We start from the raw sequence: 24,985 nt of genomic DNA, 5'->3' as shown, positions 1-24,985 counted from the left end.
AACTACTATTCATTTGTTCCAAAGGTCAAAAGATAGTATTTAGGTTATAGAGATTTAAAAAAAAAAAAATCTGTGGGGAGGTAAAGTTGTGAGTAAAGAGCTAACAGCTGACGTGAAGCCTTAGCTCCAATTCAGGGGCATCTGGGGATATGGTGTTGGATTTATTTCATGTAACCCTGGAATACAGAAGTTAAGATAAATGTGCAACATTAGTTGGTGAGATTGTGCTCGGTTGTCGGAATCACTCATTGTGAATCCTTGACTAGTGACTGATAGCTACCCAGGGAGAGCTGTGACGTGGCTACTCCCAGATGAGCCGTGTGAAAAAAATGCTATAAAAGATAGCTTAAGGAATGGAGGCGGCAGCTTCCCTGTGGGATAGCAGTCTATGTTTACTTCATATCAATGCAGTGGAGAGGCCTAGAAGCTGCATCTGTGTCTGTAGCTTCTGTTTGGTTGTGTGTTGCATTGCTAGCTTCATAGCCTTTATTAAATAAACTGGTAAACATGCGGGACTGTATTGTGTCTCGAGAGTGTTAGTTAATTCCAAATCTGGGACCAACTGGTATCAAGCCAGTGGTTGCATAGCACGCTCATGTAAATACAAATTCTCATTGTCTTTTTTGTTGGCTCAAGTTCAGATAAGAATTTCAAAGTGAAATTAGTACTGGAAATTGAGACTGGTACTTAAAAGCTAGATTTGACTTACGTAGACTGAAGTTTCACATTCTGTTGACAGATGAAACTTCCCCGGATATAATTTTATCATTAACTCCTTGGTCAAAAATTCTTTGTTTTATAAATTCTAAACACTTGGCCCTGACATTCACAGACATTTTTAGTGCAAAGCAAGTATTTAATCCTAGTGGGATGGACTCTGTGTGTATCATAAAACTTATTCTTTCATTTGAGAAAAAAAATACACAGAACATGCTGTATGCCAGGCTCTATCCTGAGTGCTGAGAATAGCAGTAAATTTAACACACTTTTGATAATTCTGGATCTCATGTTTGAATGACAATCTCCAAATCCTCCACACGCTTCCAATACCAAGCCCTTCTCCCATACTGCTTTCCCAGACTTTTTAGCCCCCACTGACCCTCCCTGCCTTGAAATCCTTCAAACTCACTTGTCAGAGCTACCAACGGTGCCTGTTGTATTACTTTATAATCTTATGCTCTCACATCCCAGCTTTTCATTTAAACTGTAAGCACAGAGAAGCCCTCTAGTGCCTGGTAAAGCAGGATTCGTAGAAAGCAGAGGTTAGTTAGCAAACTATGGCCTGGAAGCCAAATCTGGCCCACCACCTGTTTTTTGTATAGCCTATGAGCTTAGAATGGATTTTACATTTTTTCAAATGTTTGGGGGAAAACTCAAAAGAAGAATAAAATTGTGACATATGAAAATTATACGAAATCCAAACTTAGTGTCTCTAAGTCAAGTTGTATTGGAACACCGCCATGCATATTTAGTCTATATTGTCTATGGCTGTTTTTGAGCTACAAGGGCAGAGCTGAATAGGAGCAGCAGAAACCATATGGCCTGCAAAGCCTAAAATATTTACTGGCTGACCTTTTCAGAAAAAGCTTGTCAGCGCCTAATATAGAAAGTTTATCATAAACACTTGTAAAGTGGAAGTGAGTACGCATGACCTCAACTTCACAGTAGAAAAAGTTGACAAAAGACATTATACATATAGTTTAAACTGGTCAGGATTAAATTAAAACAGACTGTTTCATTCACGTCATTGCAACGAGTATACACGAAGCACCTATTGTGTGCTCACTAAAAAACAAAGTTGTTGACCAGGCTCCTGCTATTGAACTTGAGTGTCTAATTTTCCTAAGGACTTGAGCCAGACACCAGCGTATGTGGGATTTTATTGAGTTCTTGAATAATGTCTGTAAATTTAAAAAATCAAATGAGAAGAGCACTGTAGACATCTGAGTTCATCATAACCCCTTCACGTATCTATGTATTTAGAATCAAACCATTGCTCTCACCAGAGGCCTTGGGATGGGCTTCATAGGTTTTTTGGATCCTAATTTTTTCATTGCGTTATAGTATTTCTTCTGTTCTTCTGTCATAAAAATGTCTTGGCCACCTAAGTATATGAAGAAGATGATAGTTCATTATTAACAGATTTTTGGAAACAAGTTCTGAGTTGTCAGAAATAGTTTTAAAGTTGTATTACACTTCTATCACCAGTTCCTAAAATTCCAATGAGAAGCAAAAGATGCTGGACTCTAAGGAAGGGCTGAAAAGAAATAGCGTTTAAATTAAGGAATAAGGGAGAAATGTTACTTTTACTTGCATTTCACTTTTTATAATATAAACAAAAGTTCTTTGCAAACATCTACATAATCTTTACAAAACTTGAATATATTTCAAGTTGCATAAATCAAACCACAATGCAACAAAAACAGAAATTAGTAACAAAAAAAAATTTTTTTAAATAAATTTTATTGGGGAATATTGGGGACCAGTGTATCTCTCCAGGGCCCATCAGCTCCAAGTTGCCATCTCTCAATCTAACACTGTGGAGGGCGCAGCTCAGCTCCAAGTCCAGCTGCCGTCTTCAATCCCAGCTGCAGGGAGCGCAGCCCACCATGCCATGTGGGAATTGAACCGGCAACCTTGTTGCTAAGAGCTCTGCTCCAACCAACTGAGCCATCCAGCCGCCCCAGTAACAAAAATTTAAACAACAAAACATCCCACAAACTGGCAATTAAAATTCTCCTGAATAAATGAATGCATAGGTCACTATTATTAAAATTTCATAACAGCTGTCCAGAGCCATTCTCAAAAAAAAAGAAATTAGAGACCTTTAAATGTTTTCACTACTGAACAAGAAAGAACAGAAAAATGAGCTGGGATTTTCATGTCTGGAAATTTGGGGGGAAGTGAAATATCTGGAAATGCTAGATAATAAAATAGAATAGAATTTCTTTAAATGTATAGCTGAACTTGTACAAAAGTAAGGAAAATCAAGAGAGATAAAAAAAAGACAGAGCAGTAAGTTAGCTCTGAAGCCATGGTTGGCCTAAGATCATTTGCTAATCTCTGTACAAACTAGAATCTTGGGCTTTAATAACCACAAGGGGTCATGGGGGGAAAAGGCAGTGGGCTTATGCCAAGATCCCTGCATGAATCTGGGACTCTCCAAGTGCTGCCATTGCAAGGGTGGTAAAGAAAACAGAATCTGTCTGTTGGCATTGAAAGACAATTAGGAAACTGTCTCAGTCTGTACTATGGGTAAAAACCCAGTCTTCCCTGATAGTTAGTGAATCCAGGACTGCCTTGATGAGGGTATGGGGTTTGAATTTACACTACCAGTATGGACCAAAAATACACAGCCCTAGGACAGTCTTTTCAAAACATGGTGCTGGGAAAACTGGATATCAACATGCAAAAGAATAAAGGTGAATCCTTACCTAACACCATATATAAGAATTAGCTCAAAATGGATCAAAGACATAAATGTAAAATCTAGACAACAAAATTCTTAGAAAAAAATGTAAGACAAAAGCTTCATGACATGGGCAACGATTTCTTGGATATGACACCAAAGGCAAAAGAAAAAATAAGACAAATTGGACTAGTGCATCACTGAAGGACTCCTCAGTTGTTTCCATGTTTTGGCCACCGTGAATAATGCTGCAATGAACTTAGGGGTACATATATATTTATAAATAAAAATTTTCAATTTTGGGGGGTAGATACCCAAAAGAGGGATTGCCAGATCATATGGTAACTCTATTCTTAATATTTTGAGGAACATCCATACTGTTTTCCCTAGTGGTTGTACCAATTTACATTCCTTCAATGGATGATTGGCTAAAGAAGATGTTGTATATATTTACCATGGAATACTACTCAGCCGTAAGAAAAGATGAAATACTGACATTTGCGACAACATGGATGGATCTTGAGAATATCATGCTAAGTAAAGTAAGTCAGATGGAAAAAGTCAACCATGTGATTTCACTCATATGTGGGATATGAAACAGAAAGCAACAAATAAACAAACTAAACAAATAAACAAACAAAAAACTCATAGATACAGACAACAGTATAGTGGTTACCAAAAGGAAAGGGGAGTGGAGGACAGTAGAAGAGGGTAAAGGGGGTCAAATATATGGTGATGGAAGGAGACTTGACCTTGGGTGGTGAACACAGAATGCAATATATAGATGGTATATTATTGAATTGTATACTTGAAACATCTATAATCTTATAAACTAATGTCACTCCAATAAATAAAATTTTTTTAGAAAAAGAAAAACGTAGTGCATCAAAAGACATTATCAGTGGAATAAAAAGGGTAACACAGAATGGGAAAAAAATATTTGTAAATCACATATCTGATGAGATTAATATCCAGAATATATAGAGAATGCCTAAAACTTAGCAACAAGAAGACAAACAACCTGATTCAAAAATGGATAAAGAACTTGAATAGACAGTTCTCCAAAAAAGATATACAAGTGACCAACAAGCACATAAAAAAATGTTCAACATCACTAATCACGAGGAAACTGCAAGTCAAAACCAAAATGAGATATTACCTCATACCCATTAGGATGGCTACTATCAAAAACAAAACAAAACACTCCCCCCTCCCCCACCCTACCCCCTCCCCAAAAAACTCAGAAAACAAGTGTTGGTGAGGATGTAGAGAAATTAGAATCTTTGTAAACTGTGGGTGGGAATATGAAATGGTATAGCCTCTGTGGAAAACAGTATGGTTGTTCCTCAAAAAATTAATACTACAGCTACCTTATGACCCAGCAATTCTACTCCTGGGTATATACTCAAAATAATTGAGATCTCAAAGAGATATTTGCACCACCATGTTTGTAGCAGCTTTATTCACAAGAGCTACAATGTGGAAGCAACCAAGGTGTCCATTGACAGACGAATGGATGAGCAAAATGTGGTATATTCATACTATAGAGTATTATTCTGTCTTAAGAAGAAAGGAAATTCTTCAGTAGTCTACAACATGGATGAACCTTGAGGACATTAAGCTGAATGAAATAAGCCAATCACAAAAAGACAAATACTGTATCATCCACTTATATGAGATACTTAGAGTAGTCAAAATCGTAGAGACAGAAAGGTCGTTGCCCGGAGTTGGGGGTGAAGAAAATTGGAAGTTACTGTTTAATTGGTATAGAGTTTCTGTTTCACAAGATGAAAAGAGTTCTGGAGATGGATGGTGGTGATGGTTGCACAACATTATGAATGTATTTAATACCACTGAACAGTATACTAAAAATGGTTAAGATGGCAAATTTTGTGTTATGTGTACTGTACCACAGTAAAGAAAAAAAAGGGGGGAAAATAGAGCTCTAGAAGTTAACTAGGTTGTTTCAGGAAAGCCTGGCAGACATAAGTGTCTTCAGTAATCACATGCGTTATGATAGTATTAGTACTATTATTCTGAGACTGTCCTATGTGTGTGTTGTAGGATAAAGAAAAATGAGTATTTATGGAAAATTTCAGTGCTATCATTTTCTGTACCCATGAGAACCAGGTTTCTCAGTGTGACAAAGAGATACAGTTGTAGTGGTTAAATGAAAATCTCATAGTTCAGAATCTGAATGATCAGTATTCATACTTCCCCATCTATCTTTCCCAGTAGTCTTAATATTTTTTTTTTTTTTTTGAGGAGGGCACAGCTCACAGTGGGCCATGCGGGGATCAAACCGGCAACTTTGGTGTTATCAACACCACGCTCTAACCTACTGAGCTAACAGGCCACCCCCAAGTAGTCCTAAATTTGAGGTAGGTCTATCTGTTGTTAAAGCCTTGAAACAATAACAATGAGCATCCAGACTGTGCTCTTGGAATATCATCTCACATAACAAAACTAGGACTCTTTAGAGAAATGGCTGATTCCAGATCTGGGGCAGGAAAGGTCTGACCTAAGCCTGGAATGGCTCATCGTTCCAAAGAGCAAGGAATCTGTCAAATGGGAGGATCTTATTTGAATCCTGATTTGAAAAGAAACAAACTTTAATATCAAGTAATCAATTAATGGAAGAATGAATTAATAAAATATTTTAAGAAAATGAAAGACTGGAGGACATTTGACCATGGACTGGGTATTTGACAAATTTAAAGAATTCATATGCAACTTTTTAGGTGTGATAATGGAATTGTGGTTATGCTTAAAAAGAGTTATGTTTTCGTATATCTGTGGATGAAATGAGATGATGTCTGTGATTTGCTCTCTATATAAAAAAAAACAAATCCAGTGGCAAGATTGGGTGAGGGCATAGATGGCATAAGTGTTAAATCAGTAAGTGTTTTGATGGGTAATTGGTATTTGGGGTTCATTTTAGTTTACTCTTGTGTATGTTTGAAATTTTCTGTAATAAAAAAATAAAACAAAATTGCTAGGGGCTGATCAAAACAGTGATTTCAAATGTAAGCTGAAACCTAAAATCACAAGGCCTGACATCCAAATGGCAGGTACTGATGGCAATCAAGTTGCGTATTACAGAAGTGACTCCACATAGCACACCCCCGGGTGACAGCAGTGATACAGTTGTTTATGGACAGTGACTGGCTCTCCCACAGACAGGAGGAAGGCTCATCAGGATCAAGATACATTTGGGATGCGCTAAAACAGTTCCACAGAAAAATGGAAAAGAGCCACACAAAAATCAGAAACCAAAGGTGAACATTTAGTTCCCTAGTTTTAGGATTGAAAAACGCCTTCAGTTCATAAATGCAAGAGAAGTCAAAAAGGACAAGATTCGGAGTTTTGACTCCATAAAGAGACTAAATGTCTACAAATGTCAAAAACGTCATTACAATAATGCCAGATATAAGTCACAAATTGGACGTACTATATACAAACATAAGAAAAAGATGACAATCTCGATTTTAAAAGGAGACAAAAGCTAAAGACATAATTCTTAAAGGAGAAATACTTATGGCCATAATCCTGTGAACCTCACAAATGATCAAGTAAATGAATATAAAACAATGTGGTAATACTGTTAGCCACCAAGCTAGAAAAGACAAAAGATTATAAAAACCAGAATGATGAGAAAAGCTTTAACAAAGAGGCATTTTCATATCTTACAAAAGGAGGGTACCCAGCACAGTATTTCTGAAAGGTAATTTAACAATATATCTTTAATGCCTTAAATTCCAAGAACTTATTCTGAGGAAATAATCAGAGATACACAGAGAGAATTTCAGGAATGTCCGGGATAGTTTTAGAATAGCAAGAAATCCAGAAATGACCTAAATGTCAAAAAAAGGCGGGGAGGGAGGTAATGCTTAGGATAAATTATGATCTCGCCATAATACGGGATGTAATTCAGCCCTGACAATTCCTACAACAAAGATAAGTTTATGACACGGTCTTATAACTAATGGGAAGGAGGAGAAGCTACAAAATTCAAAATATTGTGCAATATCAACTGTGTAAAAGGAATACATATTTAAGTGGGAAGTAACCGGAAGGGATTGTACCAAAAGGATGAGGCTTAATTCAAAATGGTTATCATTTGGTGGTCACCTTATGGGTGATTTAAAGTTTCTTTTTATCTTCCTTTATTTTCTACGCTTACTATGGATGATAGAATCAGAAAAATAAACATCTATTTATTACAATGCATGGGGTGAGGGGACATCTCCCTAAAAAACCTGCCTCTTCTCCAACTATCTTTTTTCCAAGTAAGTTCGATAAATCTGCTCTGCTGAGACTTGGGTGTTGGGAGTCAGGATACAAATTTGCTGAAGGAGGAGAGTTTATTCTTTGTATCCTGGATAACAAGGTACGCTTGAAAGGTTACTAGAATATGACTATAGTGTCATAAATACTAATCCTGGTAGTTGCTTTTTTATTAGGGTTCAACGATGTCCTTTGTGGAAGAGGGTAGAACAGAAAGGAAAAACTGTGATTTAATAAATAAAACCCAGCTGTTTTCCGTACTTTCTTCAGCCACATCTTCAAGAATCTTCTCCAGGTCGCTCCCTTTTTGTTCTCGTGCAGATGATAACGTCTTCTTTGCACAACAATCTAGACAAGAATTATGTTTCACTCAAGCACTTTGGAGAAGAGAGGTAAAACACCAAATCAGGACAACCCCCATACTTATCTTTTTCTGTTGTTGGTTGAAGTTATCAATAATAACACCAATGAAGAGATTCAGAGTGAAGAATGAGCCAAAGATGATAAAAACTACGAAGTAAAGGTACATGTATGTGTTCGTCTCAAACATTGGCTGCTCATCTTTCTAAGAATATTTTAAATGAGAGAAGAAAACAATTACTAGAGAAACATACAAGCCATATTAACTACCTTATCTAGAAGACCACGTGTTTCTCAGCTGCAGCATTAACTTCTCAGACTCTACCAGACAGCCATGGCACCTGCAGGGAGCCCCTCTTTCAGTTTCCCCTGGGTGGGGGCGGGGGTACCATGCAGTGGGGAGGGAGTGTGGCAGGAAGATTAGGCTTTTTCTTCTAAAAAACAGAGAATCACTGAAGGTTGTAAGAGAAGGGAGTGGCATGACCACATGTGTCCTTTGAAAAGGTCTCTAGGATGTCTATATGGACACATAATTGGAGGGAGCCAAACTGGAGACCAGGCCACCAGAGGAGGGCATGTTCACCTCAGGCAGAGGTGACTAACTACCAATGCTGGTCCACTGACTGCGTCCTTCATACGGATCCCACGTTTTATTTAGTCTGTGCTTGTGTCCTATCATTCTTGAATCCCTAGTGCCTAGCATACCCTGTGACATGTAGCACACCTTGAATGAAGGAATGTATGAATTAATGCATAACCAAGCTCCAGAATGGACACAAATGGACTACAATCAAGTCCCCCCAGCTCAAGGTGTGACCAAAAGCATCAGAAGCCGGGGTAGCGTCATCAGACAGAGAGAGGTCTCTCAAACCTTTTTCAGTTCTCTTGCTATGGTGGGATTAATAACAAGGAATGGGAGTAGAATGTTGGGCCGTCAGACCATGTGGCGAATATGGCAGAGAGTCAGTATTTGAGGCTAGGAGTTGTTGAGGGGGGAGAAAGGCCCGTGTTTTAACCAGTTGTAACTTCCATATTTGAAACTAGCAGGGTGCTCCGTGACTACACAGACAAGGGCCATCGTGCTAGAAGCCAGCAACACACCAGCTAGAATGTCCCCGGACCAGCACCAGGACAGGCGCCTGTCCACACACCTATCATCCACATGATATGTAAGCCACTATGTAAGCCACACACCTCTCCTATCACACATCGGCATGCGATTTCCTCCCCACCACCCAGCTCCACCTCAAGGAAGATGGATGCCCAAGGTAAACTAGGGTAAGGGTCTTAGACCAAAAAAAAGAGATGAGCATAATAATATTTTAAAGTATTTCCTTTGTTATAAATTGCCTTTACTACTACTATAACTCTACTCATACCAACTCTACAGCTACTACAAGCTCACATGTACCAAACACCTACTATGTGCCAGGCATCAACTCTGAAGACTCTCAAAAAGAACAACACACACGAGTGTGATGATAGGAAAAACAAACAATGCTGATTCCATTCTTGATTCAACCATTCGCTCACACCACGGCTTTGGGCAACACTCTTCCTTTCTATTCCTCTGTCTTCCAACTGGGAAATAGAAATGGACTAGATTGCTGAATATTCTCCTAACTTTGGGAATCCATGGTCACTTTTTATGTAACTAGAGTTTAACTGTTGACAATCACCAGAAACCCCTGTAGTCTCTAGGGAGCCTGGAGCCTGGAGCCACGGGAGGTCGCTCTTGCTCACACCTAGTCCAATCTTAAGGTTTTCCCACAGCCCAGGGCTGTGAAAAATGGCTTCTGCCTATCCATCCATTTGGGAAAGAGGTGAGAGGAAAATCAAGACATTCTGTGATTCTGTTGTTGCTTCTGGCTCCATCTCCTACATGAGTGGTTTCTCTTGGGTCACTGTGGAGAAAGAGGACTAGACTTTGGAGCATGTTAGATGGGATACTCACAGGAGGATGAAAAAGAGCCCTTTTTAATCCCCATTTCATAGTGTTTAAGGAAAACAAAACAAAGAACCCCGGCCACTGGAATTATGATGCAGGAAGCTCTGGACGGTCCATGTAGTCACAATATCCCTGATTTGACCCTAGCACTCTAGAACATGGTGGAACATAAGCTCACCTCTCTGGCATCGACAGCTGCATGCATAATATCCGTCCAGCCCTTAAATGTTGCCTGCAACAAAAGCAGCGAAACATGAACACAATTAAAGACTTGACATCAACAGACAGGTGTCATGCAAAAGCAAGCAAGTCCAGTGCGCAGATGTACCTAACATGATGCCCCACCCTTCCAGGACGGAATGTCCAGATAAAAGAACTGTAGAAGGGAATTCAAGGATGGGTGTCTTGGATTTCGTTTTTCCTTCTTCCTCATTTGCACAAGATAAAAAGTTTAAAAAGAAAAGAAAATTCTGCCTTAAAAATTGCTAGAGAAGCTGTGGATCAGCTGCTATTAGGTTGGTGCAAAAGTAATTGCAGTTTATGAGGTTAAAAAGAATCGCAAAAACTGCAATTACTTTTGCACCAACCTAACAGAAAGAGCCTGGTTAAGGCTCTTTCCTAATGTCTGCACCGTCTGTCCAAGACCTGGTATCTGTGGTTTGATCTGGGACTGACTTCTGACAGGGAACTGTTACTAACAGTTTCACTTGGCATCTGAGCCTCCACTCCCCTCTGATTGGCGCTCCGGAAATCAAGGCACCATATTCGGACAGGGTGAGATATACAAACCCTTACAGGGGTATACCCCTTGGGGGTTGAGTCTCAGGAGACGATAAAGTTGGAGAAGCTCAGTGCAGAGCAATTCCAGAGAGCATTGGCTCCACATGTGGAATTGGGATGTGATGTTATTATCTCCAAGGAGTCACAATATTTTTATTAGTTGAGAAATAATTTATGACTCTCCTCAGAGTGGAAAACATGCCGACAGCACTTACCACTTGCAGCAGGGCGAGGTAAGCCATCCCCACATTGTCAAAGTTGACTGGCAGGTTGACCCAGGATAAATTGGTCATTTTACATTGACTTTCATTTGCGATAATAGTGTAATGCATTAAGATCGAGTCATTTGTTTCATTCACGCATCTTCCAAATTTTCCAGAAAACAAGTTTACCCCCAGGATACAAAATATGAGCCAGAAAATGAGGCAGACAAGCAAAACATTCAGAATGGCAGGTATGGCTCCTATGAGAGCGTTAACGACCACCTTAAGGCAAGAAAAGAGAAGAAAAACATAGTAGATGTGAGAGACTCACCGAGCGCTTCATCTTTCCAGGATAGGCCTGATGGGTGGGCTGGATCTCTTAGAGTTCCGTCTTTACTCTCCGCTCTCACCCGACACCCTAACTCTCAGCTCCATACGTAATGGGTCCTTTCTGTTGCCACTGACCGTCACTTGAGACGTGTCCTCTGATTTGGTGTTACAGACTTATGGGACACCTGCCCTAGGATTGAAGGGAAGCCAAAGCCCATCCCAGCTGTAACAGAAGCTCTTTTAGGATGGAGACTACATCTTAGACTTTTCTCCATCTCTCAAATTCTAAGCAGTGGGCAGGATGGGAGACAGTACAGGAAAAACTTGGTAATTTAAGGGAAGCCCAGCCCAGGGAGAAAAGCTCCGCCTTTTCCTGCTAGCTGAACTTCCTCTCATCCACCCAAAGAATGTACCTTCATTCCTTCAAACTGGGACAGAGCTCGCAAGGGCCTTAGTGCTCGTAGAGTCCGGAAGGACTTCAAGTTCTTTAAGTTGATGAAAGTGGTCACAGACACCTGGTGGGAAGAGAAGCCACAGTCAGTGGACTTGACTGGGGTGCTGAGAGGCCATGTGGATTGTCCAGACACAGAAACCAGCCGGACACTGCCGGCAGGTGGAGAGGCTCTCTCTCTCCTTGCCTGGCAAATCTACAGTCCATACAGGTGAGAAGGATGTATTTACATTCTTTGTTTCATGAAAGACAAAGAAAAGCTGAGAAATTGTTCTGAATTAAAGGAAACCAGAGACATGGCAATGGTATGTCGTGTGGGGTCCTGAATTGGATCCTTGATTGGGGTGGGGTGGGGTGGGGTGGAGATGGTGGTGGGTGGGTAGAGAGAGGTAGTCATAAAAGATCTTGTGACAATTGACAAAATTTGAAAATGGATGTGAGTTAAATTTCCTAGGTTTGATAATTGTACGGTGACAACGTGAGACAATATCCTTGTTCTTAGAAAATACACACTTAAATGACGAGGGGTAAAGAGCCTGGTGCCTGCAAATTAATCTCAAGCAGTTTAGAAAAAAAAGGGAACATGCCAAAGCAGGTGAGGTGAAATGTTAATAATTGGTGAATCTGGGGAAAAGACAAGAAGGGGTTCTTTTCACTATTTCTTGCAACATTTCTGTAAGTTTAAAATAATATCAAAATTAAAAGTTACAAAGAAATAATAAATTATTTGTTTGCTGATATTTCCCCTCACTCAAATAGCTTCTTTTGGGGGAATTAAATCCTTTTTTTTCCCCTCCCAATATACTTCTTCCCAATAAGACAAGACTAAGAATTGGAAAGTTCTGTAAATACAGTAAAACTTAATTTTAACAAAATTAAACAAAGATGCTGAGCTTAAGCTGAAGACCGCTCTTTGCAGATCTTCAGCCATTCTCACCTTGACAGGGGAGTCCTCAGCAGGACAGGAAGCGAAGTACCACACTGTTGACTAAACTGATGGCAAAGTTCCTTATTATCTAAAACATACCCCACTAATCCTGCCAATCTCATTGTGGTCGTAAAATATTTTCAAATTGAGAGATATTAAGTGAGTTCATGTGACAGTAACCAGAATTTAAAATTTGTAATCAATTTCTTAAAATAAAGACAACAAAAAACCATCAATTCAAACTGTTTTTATTTGTAGTCTTTTTTTTTTTAAATGGGCTGTTTGTTTTTACTAGCATTGCCTGTTGCGAGAGCAGCTTTTCCACAAATACTTGTTCGTAGCCAGAGGGAAAAAGAGGGCAAAATTTAGCAGCCATTCCGCGTTACCAAATGACTATTAACATTGGTGGGGAAGAAGTGTTCCCAGGGGGACGCTATACACCTTTTCACCTGGAACCGCACCCCCAGTCTCTGTTCCACCAAACTGGGAGGCATCAATGACACACGCAGACGTGAAGACACCCACATTCTTTCCCACTCCAAGCATTCTTCAGGGTAGGAAGTCTTCCGCTAGTTTTATCTTTTTTTTTTTATGTCTACCTAACTTTCATTTAGCACTCTGCACTATGTTTTTGAGATTCATCATGTTGATATGTCTTCTTACATTTCGCTCCTTTTAACTGTTGTGGAATATTACAGGATATAAATATTCATATTTTATGGATTCATTCCCCCTTGGTGAACACCTAGGTTATTCCCATTTCTTTGCTATTATGGACAACAGCAAACTAGACAGATTGATGCATTTTTTCTAGGCACATACACAAGAGTTTTCCTTAGCTGTATAACTACCATGTTTTCCCCAAAATAAGACCTAGCCAGAACATCAGCTTTAATGCGTCTTTTGGAGCAAAAATTAATATAAGACCCGGTATTATATTATATTATACCCAGTCTTATATTAAAATAAGACCAGGTATTATATTATGTATTATATTATATTATATTATATTATATTATATTATATTATATTAGCCCGGTTTTATATAAGACTGGGTCTTATATTAATTTTTGCTCCAAAAGACACATTAGAGCTGATGGTCTGGGTAGGTCTTATTTTCGGGAAAACACGGGAGAAGTGGTATTTCTGGACTGCAAATTGGGCTCATTTGTAATTTTACTTAATAGTGCAAAACTTTCCCCAAAGTGACTGTAACCAATTAAATTGTTAGCAATGATTAGAGATTCCATTTTCCTACATCTTTTTTCAATGTTAGATATTCTCCAACTTAAACATTTTTGTCAATCTGACGAATAAAAAGTTTCTCATTTTAATATGCACTCCTGTGCTAACTGGTGATATGACTAAGTGTATTTCTTCACCCATTTATTAGCAATTCAGCTTCCTTCTGTGACTTGCCTGTTTGCATCCTTCTCCCATTCTTACATTGGGTTATCTTTTTCTTGTTGATCTGTAGGGAGTTTTTATACACTGTGGATAATAAGTAATGGTTATGTCTACGGCAAGTGCTACTCCTAGGCTCTGGCCTGTCTTTAACTGTAATTATCGTATCGTTGAATAGAAAAACAAAAGTTTTACATTTTGATTTAGTTGAATTTATATATATTTTTTGTAGTCGTATCTGCATTTTTCTACTCCAAAATTATAAAGATCATTTTATACGGCCTTGATTAACAAGCAACATGAAAGGATTATTCACATACAGTCTCTCGTTTAATTTGCACCGTGACGTCCTGACTTAAGCATCATTATATGTCACCTACCACATTACCACCTGAAGCTCAGAGGATCAAGCAACATGTTTCAGGTGCATTTGGGATTCTCACCATGGTCTTTACGATGCTAAGGTCAATAACAGTGAGAGCGGACCACACTTGCCTAGTGTTTTCTCTAGGGTTTATAAAGATACATAATTATAAAATTGTTTTCTTTTCTTGTTCCACTCATTTTTGTTCTATTCATTTTGGTATCAAGGTTATACGTACTTGTCTCATTAAATAAGTTTTGAAGCATCCCCGCTTTTTCTATTCTTTGTAACAATTTAAATAAGGTTGGGGTTTACTTCTTATGTTAGTCAGGTCAGGCTGCTATTAACAGAAAACCTTCGCCTGGGTGGCTTACAAATAACAAAAACTTATTTCTCACAGTTTGGAGGCTTGGAAAACCTAGGATCAAGGCACTGGTGAGTAAGTGTCTTGTTGGGGTCCAGCTTCTTGGTTGTCTTCACATGGCAGAAGAAGTGAGGAAGCTCTGTGGGGTCTCTTTTATAAGATCACTAATCCCATTCATGAGCGCTCTCCCCTTACATCCTACTCACCTCCCAAAGGCCCCAAGTACTAACATTGGAGATTCAATTTCAAGATGTGAATTTTGAGGAGGGAGATTCACATAAACATTCAGTCTATAGCATTGCTCCTTGGAAGTTTGGAAAAACTTGTCTGTAAAGCCATCTGCTCCTGGTACCCTTTTCGACCATGTGGTACTCGACTGCTGTTTTGATCTTTTAAATGGTTATTCTTAGATTTATGTTTTTCATTTTGCATCCAGTCAAATTTGGGCAATTTATAATCCACACTCATTTTTAACCATGTGAAAACTTCTGTCAAAACCTTAAGCACTTTGCTTAAGGTTACACAGAAAGGGAACAGACATGGGATCAGCTTTAGGACCAGTCTTCTAAGTTTAGGCCAATAAACCCCAGATCCATAGAATGGAGACACAAATAACCTGACAACTGTCTTATGGATTCTTCACTCCGATCTAACATGATAATGGGTACGGAGTAATTTGTACTCTGGAAACTGAAGGGATCTACACAACAAGCGTGTGGGTGCTCCCACTGGAGCTCCTATGGCATTGAGGCCTTTCCAAAATGCCTGAACCACAGAGGCCTTTCCAAAATGCCTGAACCACATGACCTACTCGTGTCCACCATCAAAATGACAGTTCTCCTATGGGGTATGCTGACCGCATGGCTCACGCGTATGCGTTTGTCATACCTCCCTCTTTAAATAGCATGGACAAGTCTAACTAATTAGCTCTTGGTAGAAAGGATCTAGATGTTAAAATCAACGGCTTTGGAGTGAGACTTACTAGGTCTGAGTCTCACCTTCACCCCTTCTAGCTGGGCAATCTTGAACATGTTTCTTAGCCTCTCTGTGACTTACTTTCCTCCTATGTATACGGGAAAAATTATAGTACCCCTACCACTTGGAGTGGCTGTGATAACTCAAAAAGAGAATGCGTAGAAAGCTTAGGGCAGAGGACCTGGACTAGAGAAAGCACTCAAAAAAAGTGATCCACTTTTACTGTGAATGGCCTTTGCACCGTACAAACCAAGCTGTGAATCCCAGTTTCACTTGAAACAAGCTGCTGAACATCTGAGCTTCAGGCATCCTTGTCTATAAGGTGGCAGGTGATGTATAACTCTGCTTCACCTGAGACCTTGTTGTGCAGATGAAAGGAAGGAGTATCTGTGAATAATCCTCTTGTGTTGCTTTTCAATCAAGATGGAGACTAGCCTAGTCTGTTGGCTGCTGACCTGCTTTGAGAAGTCTTGAAAAGAAATGGAAAGTTGAAAGAAGGGTAAATGGAGGAGACTCAAAATCATTTGAGGTGTACATCGGGCATAAGCACCTTTGGAGAGAAGTAGATGAGGGCCATCATGGAAAGCACTGGGGTGGTAAACACACGAAGTGCAGTGTACGATAAATGGGACCCAGGAAAGACAGGGCTGCTGTTACATAAACAATAATTACTTACTAGTACTGTGAAGGAAAACATTTTAGAGAGGCACACAGAAAAAGCAGCTCCCATATGATCCCCTCCCCCACTGCCGCCCCTACCCCTGCCTGCATGGGACACAGAGATGGTAAACTTACAATCACAATGATGAAATCGAGCCAGCACCAGGCACTGGTGAAATACTTTCTAAATCCTAAGGCCACCCATTTCAGACCCATCTCCAGGATAAAAATGTATGTGAAAATATTGTCGGTAAACTCAAGTAATGCTCTGATATTGGGTTGTTTATGAAGGTTAATATCTTCAAATATCTGTAATGATAAAGCATAGCAATAGGTCAGGTTGAATATTTGCATAGAACTCCTTGCTGACTCTACTTTTTCTTTTTCTTCCTTATTTGAATAATCTAGTATCTCTCTTGGTAATAAAGTGTTGCTCGCAAGGTATGAAAGACTGTTTTTTTCCCAATGGAATCAATACCACTGCTTTCCCACTGACTAGCACAGGGCTTGATAGACACCAGTTACCATTTGCGGAGTAAATGAAAGAACCCTACCACTTGAACAAGAGTAGACAGCCAGGGAGACTATAATTATCAAATGATTACAGGGAACCAAGGGCCAATGATTAGCAATAAAAATCAATCAAGGCCGTTCTCTGGGATCGTTTTAGAGAAATTTGCTTTTTTGTTTGAGGAATAATTTATATCGTGATAAGAAGATAAAGGGGGGTGTCTGTTGGTCACAGGCTCTGATGGGCCCCAGTATGTGCTCAGCATCTTTCACCGAGAGACCACACAGGTGTAAAGCACTAACCAGGGAGACAGGGGTGAAGAAGGAAGATATTTCCTTGTCCCTTCTATTTGCTAGCAACTTATTGTGAAATGTTCTTTGACTTTAAATCAATAAGGAGGAGCCCAGGGCTCCATTCATAACAGATAGTACAAAAAAACTTACTCCTATATTATGACCATTTTAAGGGGAGATGCAAAATACAGCGGGAAGGAGAGAGAGAGAGAGAGAATATGAAATATGTAGGTGATAAGAGAGAAAACACTATCTCCCAAGGGGAAGATAAAGAGGGGGAAAGAAGGACCAAAGGATGAGGAGAGAGAGCAGGAAGGAGTTTATGACTATATTGCTATGCAGGCTGACGGATTCGGTTACTTCTAGACCTCACTGGGACACACCACACTTCGATTTGGATGGCTCTGTCATGCACATAAAGCAGTATCTCTTTGTCTCTCCTCTCAAGGGATCATGAATGATGGAAAACACCAAGGCAACTTACTATACCCTACTCTGCTCCCGGTAGCATTCTCCTTCTAACCTTTTACCTTTCAGAAAGTAGCATTATGGTCTTCAGGAAAAGAGAGGGTAGGAGCACTGCTGTCTAGAGGAGAAAACAGGTAGGATACAGTGAAAATGTCTAGAAATCCTCCAAGAATAATGGACAGACCTAGGGTCGAGGGCAAGACTCCAATAGCCACGTTAGGGTGCTGGTTTGGGTCATGCTTCCCCGTGCGTAAAGCGTCTTTGGCTTGGGGATTTCAAAGCATGATTCCAGAAGTTGTTATGCAAAATCCTGTCCCCTCAGGGGAAGGAGCAGCAAAGATCTCACTGCTGCCTATTCTCCCCCTGTTCACAGCCCCCTGAGGGGTGAGGCCATGATGCAGCTCCCCCGCTGCCTTGTTCCCTCATGTCCCCACAAGACGTGGTAATTTACCAGAGCCCCACTGCTCAGCAGAATCACAAAGATAATAAAGCTCTCAAACCAGCTGTGCTTCACGATTTGGTAGCAGGTTTTCCGCAGTTTCCACCAAAGGATCCAGGGGACCTTTCGCTTGTTCACAGCACAGCATGGAGAGCAGCAACCCAGGCCTGCAAGGGATAAGCAGGAGCCCTGTCATTAGTGTCTGCAGTAAATGGCATTAACAGCCCAATGCTTCGCGCCTTACCACGTGACTTTGCAATCCCTCCCACTAAAGAGGGGGAGTCTTTTCCCAACCCCTGGAATCTGGGCCCAGCCATGTGACTTGATTTGGCCAATAGAGCAGAAGGAAAGTTGCAATGTGCCAGTGCTGAGCCGAGGCCCCCCTAGGACTTGCATGTTTTCACTTGCTTTCCTGCACGCTCTGCATAAGAAAGTTGTATTCAGGTCAGCCCACTGGTTCCAGGAGGATCAGCACGTTACATGGATCTGTGTAACTGCATAGTTAAGCCCAGGCTAGATCAGCTGACTTGCAGTCAATACCACTTACATGAATCAAGCCAGCCAAGATCAGCAGAGACAACTGGCCTAGATGAGCTGAATCATGCAGACACCTATTTATTATTGCATGCTACAAGGTTTTGTGGTTGCTTGTTATGCAGCCATGGTTTTTGGCTGTAGTGAACAGTGTCCTAAGGACTGCCCAGAATGAGGTAGGGACGGGTACAGGCTTTGTTAACCACCCAAACCATATATGGAAGAATCTGATCAATTGTCAAGATGTTTATAAATAGCTGAGCATTTGGTCTCAACACACACACACACACACACACACACACACACACACACACACACCTTCAGCATGAATCACATCACCCCTTACACCTTGTCTCTTTCTCTCCTCCTCCAAATGTTGTGGATGCTTACTTCATGATGATTACAAATTCATCATCTTCCTAGAGGCACTGTGAGCTATCCTTACTCTGCTCCTTACCTTTCTTCATCTTTCAGAACATCAATAAGTTAATTTTCCTACAAGTCTGTGTTTCTTTTATTGCACTCCTCCCTTCTTCTAAAAACACTCCTTTCTTCTCCACCTCCACTGTTGACATCCTGTGCACACCTCACGGACCAGTCCCAATGGAAGTCAAGAGAGTACTAATCCATCCCTCGCCTGACCTCTGACCCCATGGGCAGCTTTAGGGCTGTCAAACAATGTGGAATGAGTTTAAAACCCATTCTTTTTGAGTCCAGTCTAGTCTCAAACTTACGGATAAATTTTTAGATTCATTTGTTAAGTTACTTATTTATGTATGTATCAACATTTGTTGAGCCCATAATCTGGGCCAGGTTCTAGTCTCACATAAGAGATACAATATTGATTAAGTCAGTGACTTTGTTTTTAAGAACCCTGTGGGGGAAACAGACACAAATAAATTCCCCACAATGAATCCAGGAAATAATGAAGGCATGTAGGAAGGAACCACTATACCCACTCAAGGAATTAGGAAATGCTGTATTTATTGATTGCTTATTATGAGCCAGACGCTCTTCTAAGTGGTTTACATTTATTCACGTCGTACCCACACCAACTTTTTGCAGCAGGTACTATAATTATACCCATTTTATAAATGAGGCACAGAGAGGCTAAGGAAATTGAATACGTTACGAGCTAGTAAATGGAAAGGCCAGAATCTGAGCTCAGGCAGCCTGGCTCCAGAGATGAAGTTCTTAACTACAATGCTGTCCCGCTTCACAAGAAGGGATGAGGGAGGAGTTGGAGACCTGTCAGGGGCTCTAGGCAACCCAAAACTTACATTCAAGTTCTCTTGCTCTATGACCTCAAGTATATCCTGACAATTGATATACTGGAGACTGTACACAGTGGCAGACATATTGGCCCGGTGGGCTTTCTAGGAAAGTTTTCTGGAGTTTCTTCCCTGGTTCTTGGTCTGTGTAAGCTGAGCCTGCCTGATTCAAGAATATCCTGAAATCCCCTTTGCTTGGACCTGATAATGGCCCCAAGAATCTATGACTGAGCTCTCTTCACTTTTGTCTCCAGTAGAAATAGAGGGCGTGAATCAAAGGCACAGATCTTCAAAGAATAACAGAATCCCATCCAAATATTCTGTGAACTGGATGCAGGAATACTGTCACTTACATTTGGGCAAACATCTCTCTGGCTCCTTTTGGGTAACCATTTCAGGCACCCGCCTAAAGGGATCGTGTAGATCGATGGTGCTACATTCTGAGCACACACTGGTAGCATCAGACTTCTGCACATCAGAACAAAGGAAAGAAAGAATCATTTACCAGCATTCTGCCTCACCGGGGTTGTGCCTAGTACCTCATGCAATGACCTTTTAGGTACGGAACTAACTAGGCAAAAGCTTCTAAGTATGAGGGGTGTCAAGAAAGTGTCCCTCTTGTTGGGTCATTTTCTAAATGCTCTGAGCAGCCCTGACTTCAGGAGAAAATTCTTTAAGGGCTCTCCCCTGGTGAAGACATAGTATCTCAACATTTTCCTTCCTACAGATCATACCCTTGATCAGCTGCTTCACCCCAAATACGGAAACCATGTGATGAGCAGAAGGCAACTTTAGTGAGACTGGAATTTTCAGCTATGTCAGCTCCTGGAATAAGAAACCTACACCAGTGGTTCTCGTTGACTTTGTCCTCCTGGAGACATTCTAGCAACGTCTAGAGACATTTTTGATTTTCACAACTGGGGAATGCCACTGACATCTAGTAGGTAGAGGCCCAGGATGCTACTAAACATCCTACAATACACAGAATGGCCCACCACAACAAAAAATTATCCTGCCCCAAATGTCATAATAGAGAAGTTGAATAACCCTGGCCTACAACTTTGCTTAAGAGGTGATTCCAGAAGTTGTCTGCACACTAATCTTTATATTTTTCTGAGAACATCCTGAGAAAATTACCTTTCGGGGATTCTGTACTGACAGATAAGCATCATCTTCAGGGAACACATCAATTTCCACACTTTGAACTCTTGGGCTTCTGGACTTGGCCTCCTGATGGAGCTCATGGGCCTGACACAGAGAAGCACAGAGTAGAATGAATATTCCTCCTGGACTTCTCTCTTGAGATGAAACACGTTTGAATTCTATTTGGTTTTCTGTCTGTCATGAAAATTGTGACATTATTCCTCTTTTCTTTTTACTTTTAAAACTGCTTCTGGAACAACTCAACATAAAACAAATCTGGGTTACCTACAAATCTGGGAAACAGATAATAAAATTTACTCCGAAGGCGTATAATCAAAAAAATATGGTTCTGGTACACAATTCACCAAATAATTCAGAGGTAGAGCTTACTGTGTCTTTTCACTTCAATGGCTAAATAACAAATTATTTAATAAATGGTACTGGCATAATTACCTTTTCTTGAAAAATTAACCCAATGCCAGAAAATTGTAAAAAAAAAAAAACCCACAGTTCTGGTATATAAATAGATGAGTAAATCCGTTAGAAGAAAAATTTGGAAAATATATTTTTTTTATCCTTTGTGGTATAAAGGGTTGGCTTAGCAACATAGAAAAGGCATACAGAAAAACATGAAAATATATCACTACATAAAAATAAAAAAATAATTATTTTCTGATGACCTGCAGGGATACCCAAGAAGGATGTGTGAAGTCACGCTTTAGATGAGGGTTTTCCAAAAAACTGTGTGAGGATTTCTGACATTGTAAGGTCATGACTTAAAAACACTTCTCCCTGTTGAACACATGCAATAACACACATACACACACACACACACAACCAGGTAAATATACCTATGGAGCAGACACAGAACAGAAATATAAATTAGTAACAATTCAAAGCACATAATAGGTAATGGTGACGAAAAGTGCCCCATGTGAGGAGGGGAACCACAACTATGTCCCAGGCTTAAAACTGTGGGCTGGGTTGAAATTCTTGTACTTAAGAGAGAAAGCCAAAATAAGCTGTGGCCAGTGCTTGGAATTACGATCATACAAGGTTGCATTCCTAGAGAGGCAGGAGGAAAAACAGCCTCAGAAATAGGACCTGGACAAATGTACCCACTGATTCAGTGACTGGATAGGCAATATGCCTAGTATCCTTATTCGAGAAGAATAATGGCAATATAAAACTTGGTTCCGAAATGTATGCCTTCGAAGAGTCCACTGAAGACATGACAGAACTTAGGCTGCAAAGAAAGTGGCAGATCTTCCCACCAAAGATGAATTTTCAAACTAACACTTCAAAATATGGGAGGAGACAAACATAAGTAGCCCCTCCAAAATTAATTACCAGGAGGTGAATTTACTCAAGAAAAAAATGAAAGTTATATAATAACCCAAAAGTATCTTTAAAATTTATAAGTTTAGGACCTAATAAGAAATATATAGAGCTTCACTTCCTGGATGTCAGTGTAAGGAGCTCAGTGGACATGGTCCCCAGGAAAATCAGCATAAGTGGTAAAAAATATATATATTAAAAAAATAATCATTTAAAGTCTCTGGAAATTGTCCTAAGGGCATACAGCAAATGAAGAAACATTTATTCAAGATAATCTACAAAATTCAATAATAAAAACAGGAGTTCATGGCACTTGAATGACCTGCCCTCTCCCTCCTCAGCTCTCCACCCAGATCAGTTTGGGTGATGGAAGCTCCACTGTAGGTAGATGTGACCAAGAAGATGGGCTCCCTCTACCTTCAGCTTCTGTTCAAGGGATATGTATTTCACCAGGAGGTGCAGGTCACCAGCTTTTTTCATCCCCTCCAACACTGAGTTAGAGGCCAAATTCCTGGTGAGTGGAGCCAGGATGTTGGACTCCCTTTTTCAATCTAGCCTCTACTCATAGGACAGAGTCTCTATTTTAGGTTCAGTAGCCTAAGAACAGAGTCCCTGATCATCTTCATTTGAGCTAGCTTTTAGGGCATAGGTTCCATACAGGAAGAGTGAAGCTGAGAAGATGAGAGACTACTGCCTCTCCTAGTACCTGAAGTAGTGGCTAAAAGATTTTGCCCAGAGTGGGAGGCAATCCATAAAAAATGAGAGCTCTAAAGCTCTCCATAAAAGAACTGACTTTATTTTAAACACAATGTGAGGAAATTCAAGACTAAGGGTGCTCTTGAAACCAATGGAGATTTTGATGGTAAGTAAATAAGAAGAGACTGGTACCATCTCTTTATTAAAGGCAACAGACTAAACCATAGCATAGGGCAGCAAATTCACCACAGAGAACCATGGAAAGAGACAGCTAAGAAGAGTCTCCCCAGAGTCAGAACAAAACTCAAAGACTGACCTTTAAATACCCCTTCCTCAATTTAATTAGATCACACTACGGAGCAATTAATTCCACATGGTATTGTCAAAAACAATAGAGCAGTTAGTCAACTTCACTAGCTATCAGGGAAATGCAAATCAAAACCACAATAAGATACCACCTCACATCTGTTAGAATGGCTATTAACAACAAGACAAGTAATAACAAGTGTTGGAGAGGTTGTGGAGAAAAAGGAACCCTCATACACTGCTGGTGGGAATGTAAATTGGTACAGACATTATGGAAAACAGTATAGAGATTCCTCAAAAGATTAAGAATAGAATTATATGACCCAGCCATCCCTCTTCTGGGTATATACCCCAAAAATTTGAAAACGTTTATCTGTAAAGATATATGTACCCCTATGTTCATTGCAGCATTATTCATGGTGGCTGAGACATGGAAACAACCAAAGTAGCCTTCATGATTTGATAAAGAAGATATGGTACATACTATATATAATGGAATGTTACTCAGCCATAAGAAAAGATGAAATACTGCCATTCGCGACAATATGGATGGATCTTGAGATTATCATGCTAAGTGAAATAAGTCAGACAGAAAAAGTCAAGAACCATATGATTTCACTCACATGTGGGCTATAAAACTGAAAGCAACAAACAAACAAGACAAACAAAAACTCATAGACACAGACAAAAGTTTAGTGGTTACCAGAAAGGAAGGGGGCAGCAGGGGAGGCAGAAAAGGGTCAAATATATGGTAATGGAAAGAGATCTGACTTTGGGTGATGACAATGCAATATATAGATGATGGATTACAGAATTGCACACGTGAAACCTATGTAATTTTATTAACGAATGTCACCCCAACAAATTAAATAAAAAATAAAATAAATAATTAATAATAATAAAAATTAATATAACAACTAAATAAAAGATCAATGAGAAAATAGAAGACTTAAAACAATAGAAGACTTAAAACAATTATAAATCAATTACACGTAACAAATGTCTATAAAACTCTCAACCCCAAACAGCAGAATACATATTCTTCTCAAGTGCATACAAAATACTTTCAGGATAGACAATATGCTAGGCCATTAAACAATGCTCAATAACTTTAAAAGGATTGAAATTGTACAGAGTATGTTCTCTGATTACAATGAAGTAAAATTAGAAATAAACAATAAAAAGACATTTGAAGAATTAGCAAATATATGGAAATTAAACAAGAAATTCTTACATAACCAAAAGTCAAAGAAATAAAAGTTAGAAAAGACTTTAAGATAAATGGAAATGAAAATATACCAAAATTTGTTGGATACAGCTAAAGCAGTGCTTAGAGGTAAATTGATAGCTATAAGTACATACAATTAAAAAAAGGAGCCATCTTGAATCAATAACCTAATCTTCCACCTTAAGGCACTAGAAAATGAAGACAACTGAAAGCAAGCAGAAAAGGATAGGTACTTAAGCAAAAATTAATAAAATAATAGATGAAATCAATAAAACCAAAAGTTGATTATTTTAAA

At 39.6% G+C, this 24,985-nt stretch overlaps 1 protein-coding gene across 2 annotated transcripts in view; it reads right to left on the bottom strand.

Moving 5' to 3' along the window:
* SCN11A (sodium voltage-gated channel alpha subunit 11) overlaps nucleotides 1-24,985 on the bottom strand; it is a 76,250-nt gene that overhangs the window by 7,475 nt on the left and 43,790 nt on the right. For both annotated transcript variants that reach the window (XM_033131491.1, XM_033131492.1), the window contains 9 exons: nucleotides 21,117-21,227; nucleotides 20,333-20,447; nucleotides 18,187-18,341; nucleotides 16,599-16,772; nucleotides 11,731-11,832; nucleotides 11,000-11,269; nucleotides 10,183-10,236; nucleotides 8,124-8,261; nucleotides 2,004-2,108 (listed from right to left, as the gene is read on the bottom strand). In XM_033131491.1, the coding sequence (XP_032987382.1) occupies nucleotides 2,004-2,108; nucleotides 8,124-8,261; nucleotides 10,183-10,236; nucleotides 11,000-11,269; nucleotides 11,731-11,832; nucleotides 16,599-16,772; nucleotides 18,187-18,341; nucleotides 20,333-20,447; nucleotides 21,117-21,227 (1,224 nt within the window). The remainder of the gene's footprint in view (nucleotides 1-2,003; nucleotides 2,109-8,123; nucleotides 8,262-10,182; nucleotides 10,237-10,999; nucleotides 11,270-11,730; nucleotides 11,833-16,598; nucleotides 16,773-18,186; nucleotides 18,342-20,332; nucleotides 20,448-21,116; nucleotides 21,228-24,985) is intronic.

This window comes from Rhinolophus ferrumequinum, chromosome 17 (genome assembly GCF_004115265.2).
Source record: "Rhinolophus ferrumequinum isolate MPI-CBG mRhiFer1 chromosome 17, mRhiFer1_v1.p, whole genome shotgun sequence".
Classification (NCBI taxonomy): Eukaryota; Metazoa; Chordata; class Mammalia; order Chiroptera; family Rhinolophidae; genus Rhinolophus; species Rhinolophus ferrumequinum.
This window is presented reverse-complemented; position numbering and strand designations above follow the sequence as displayed.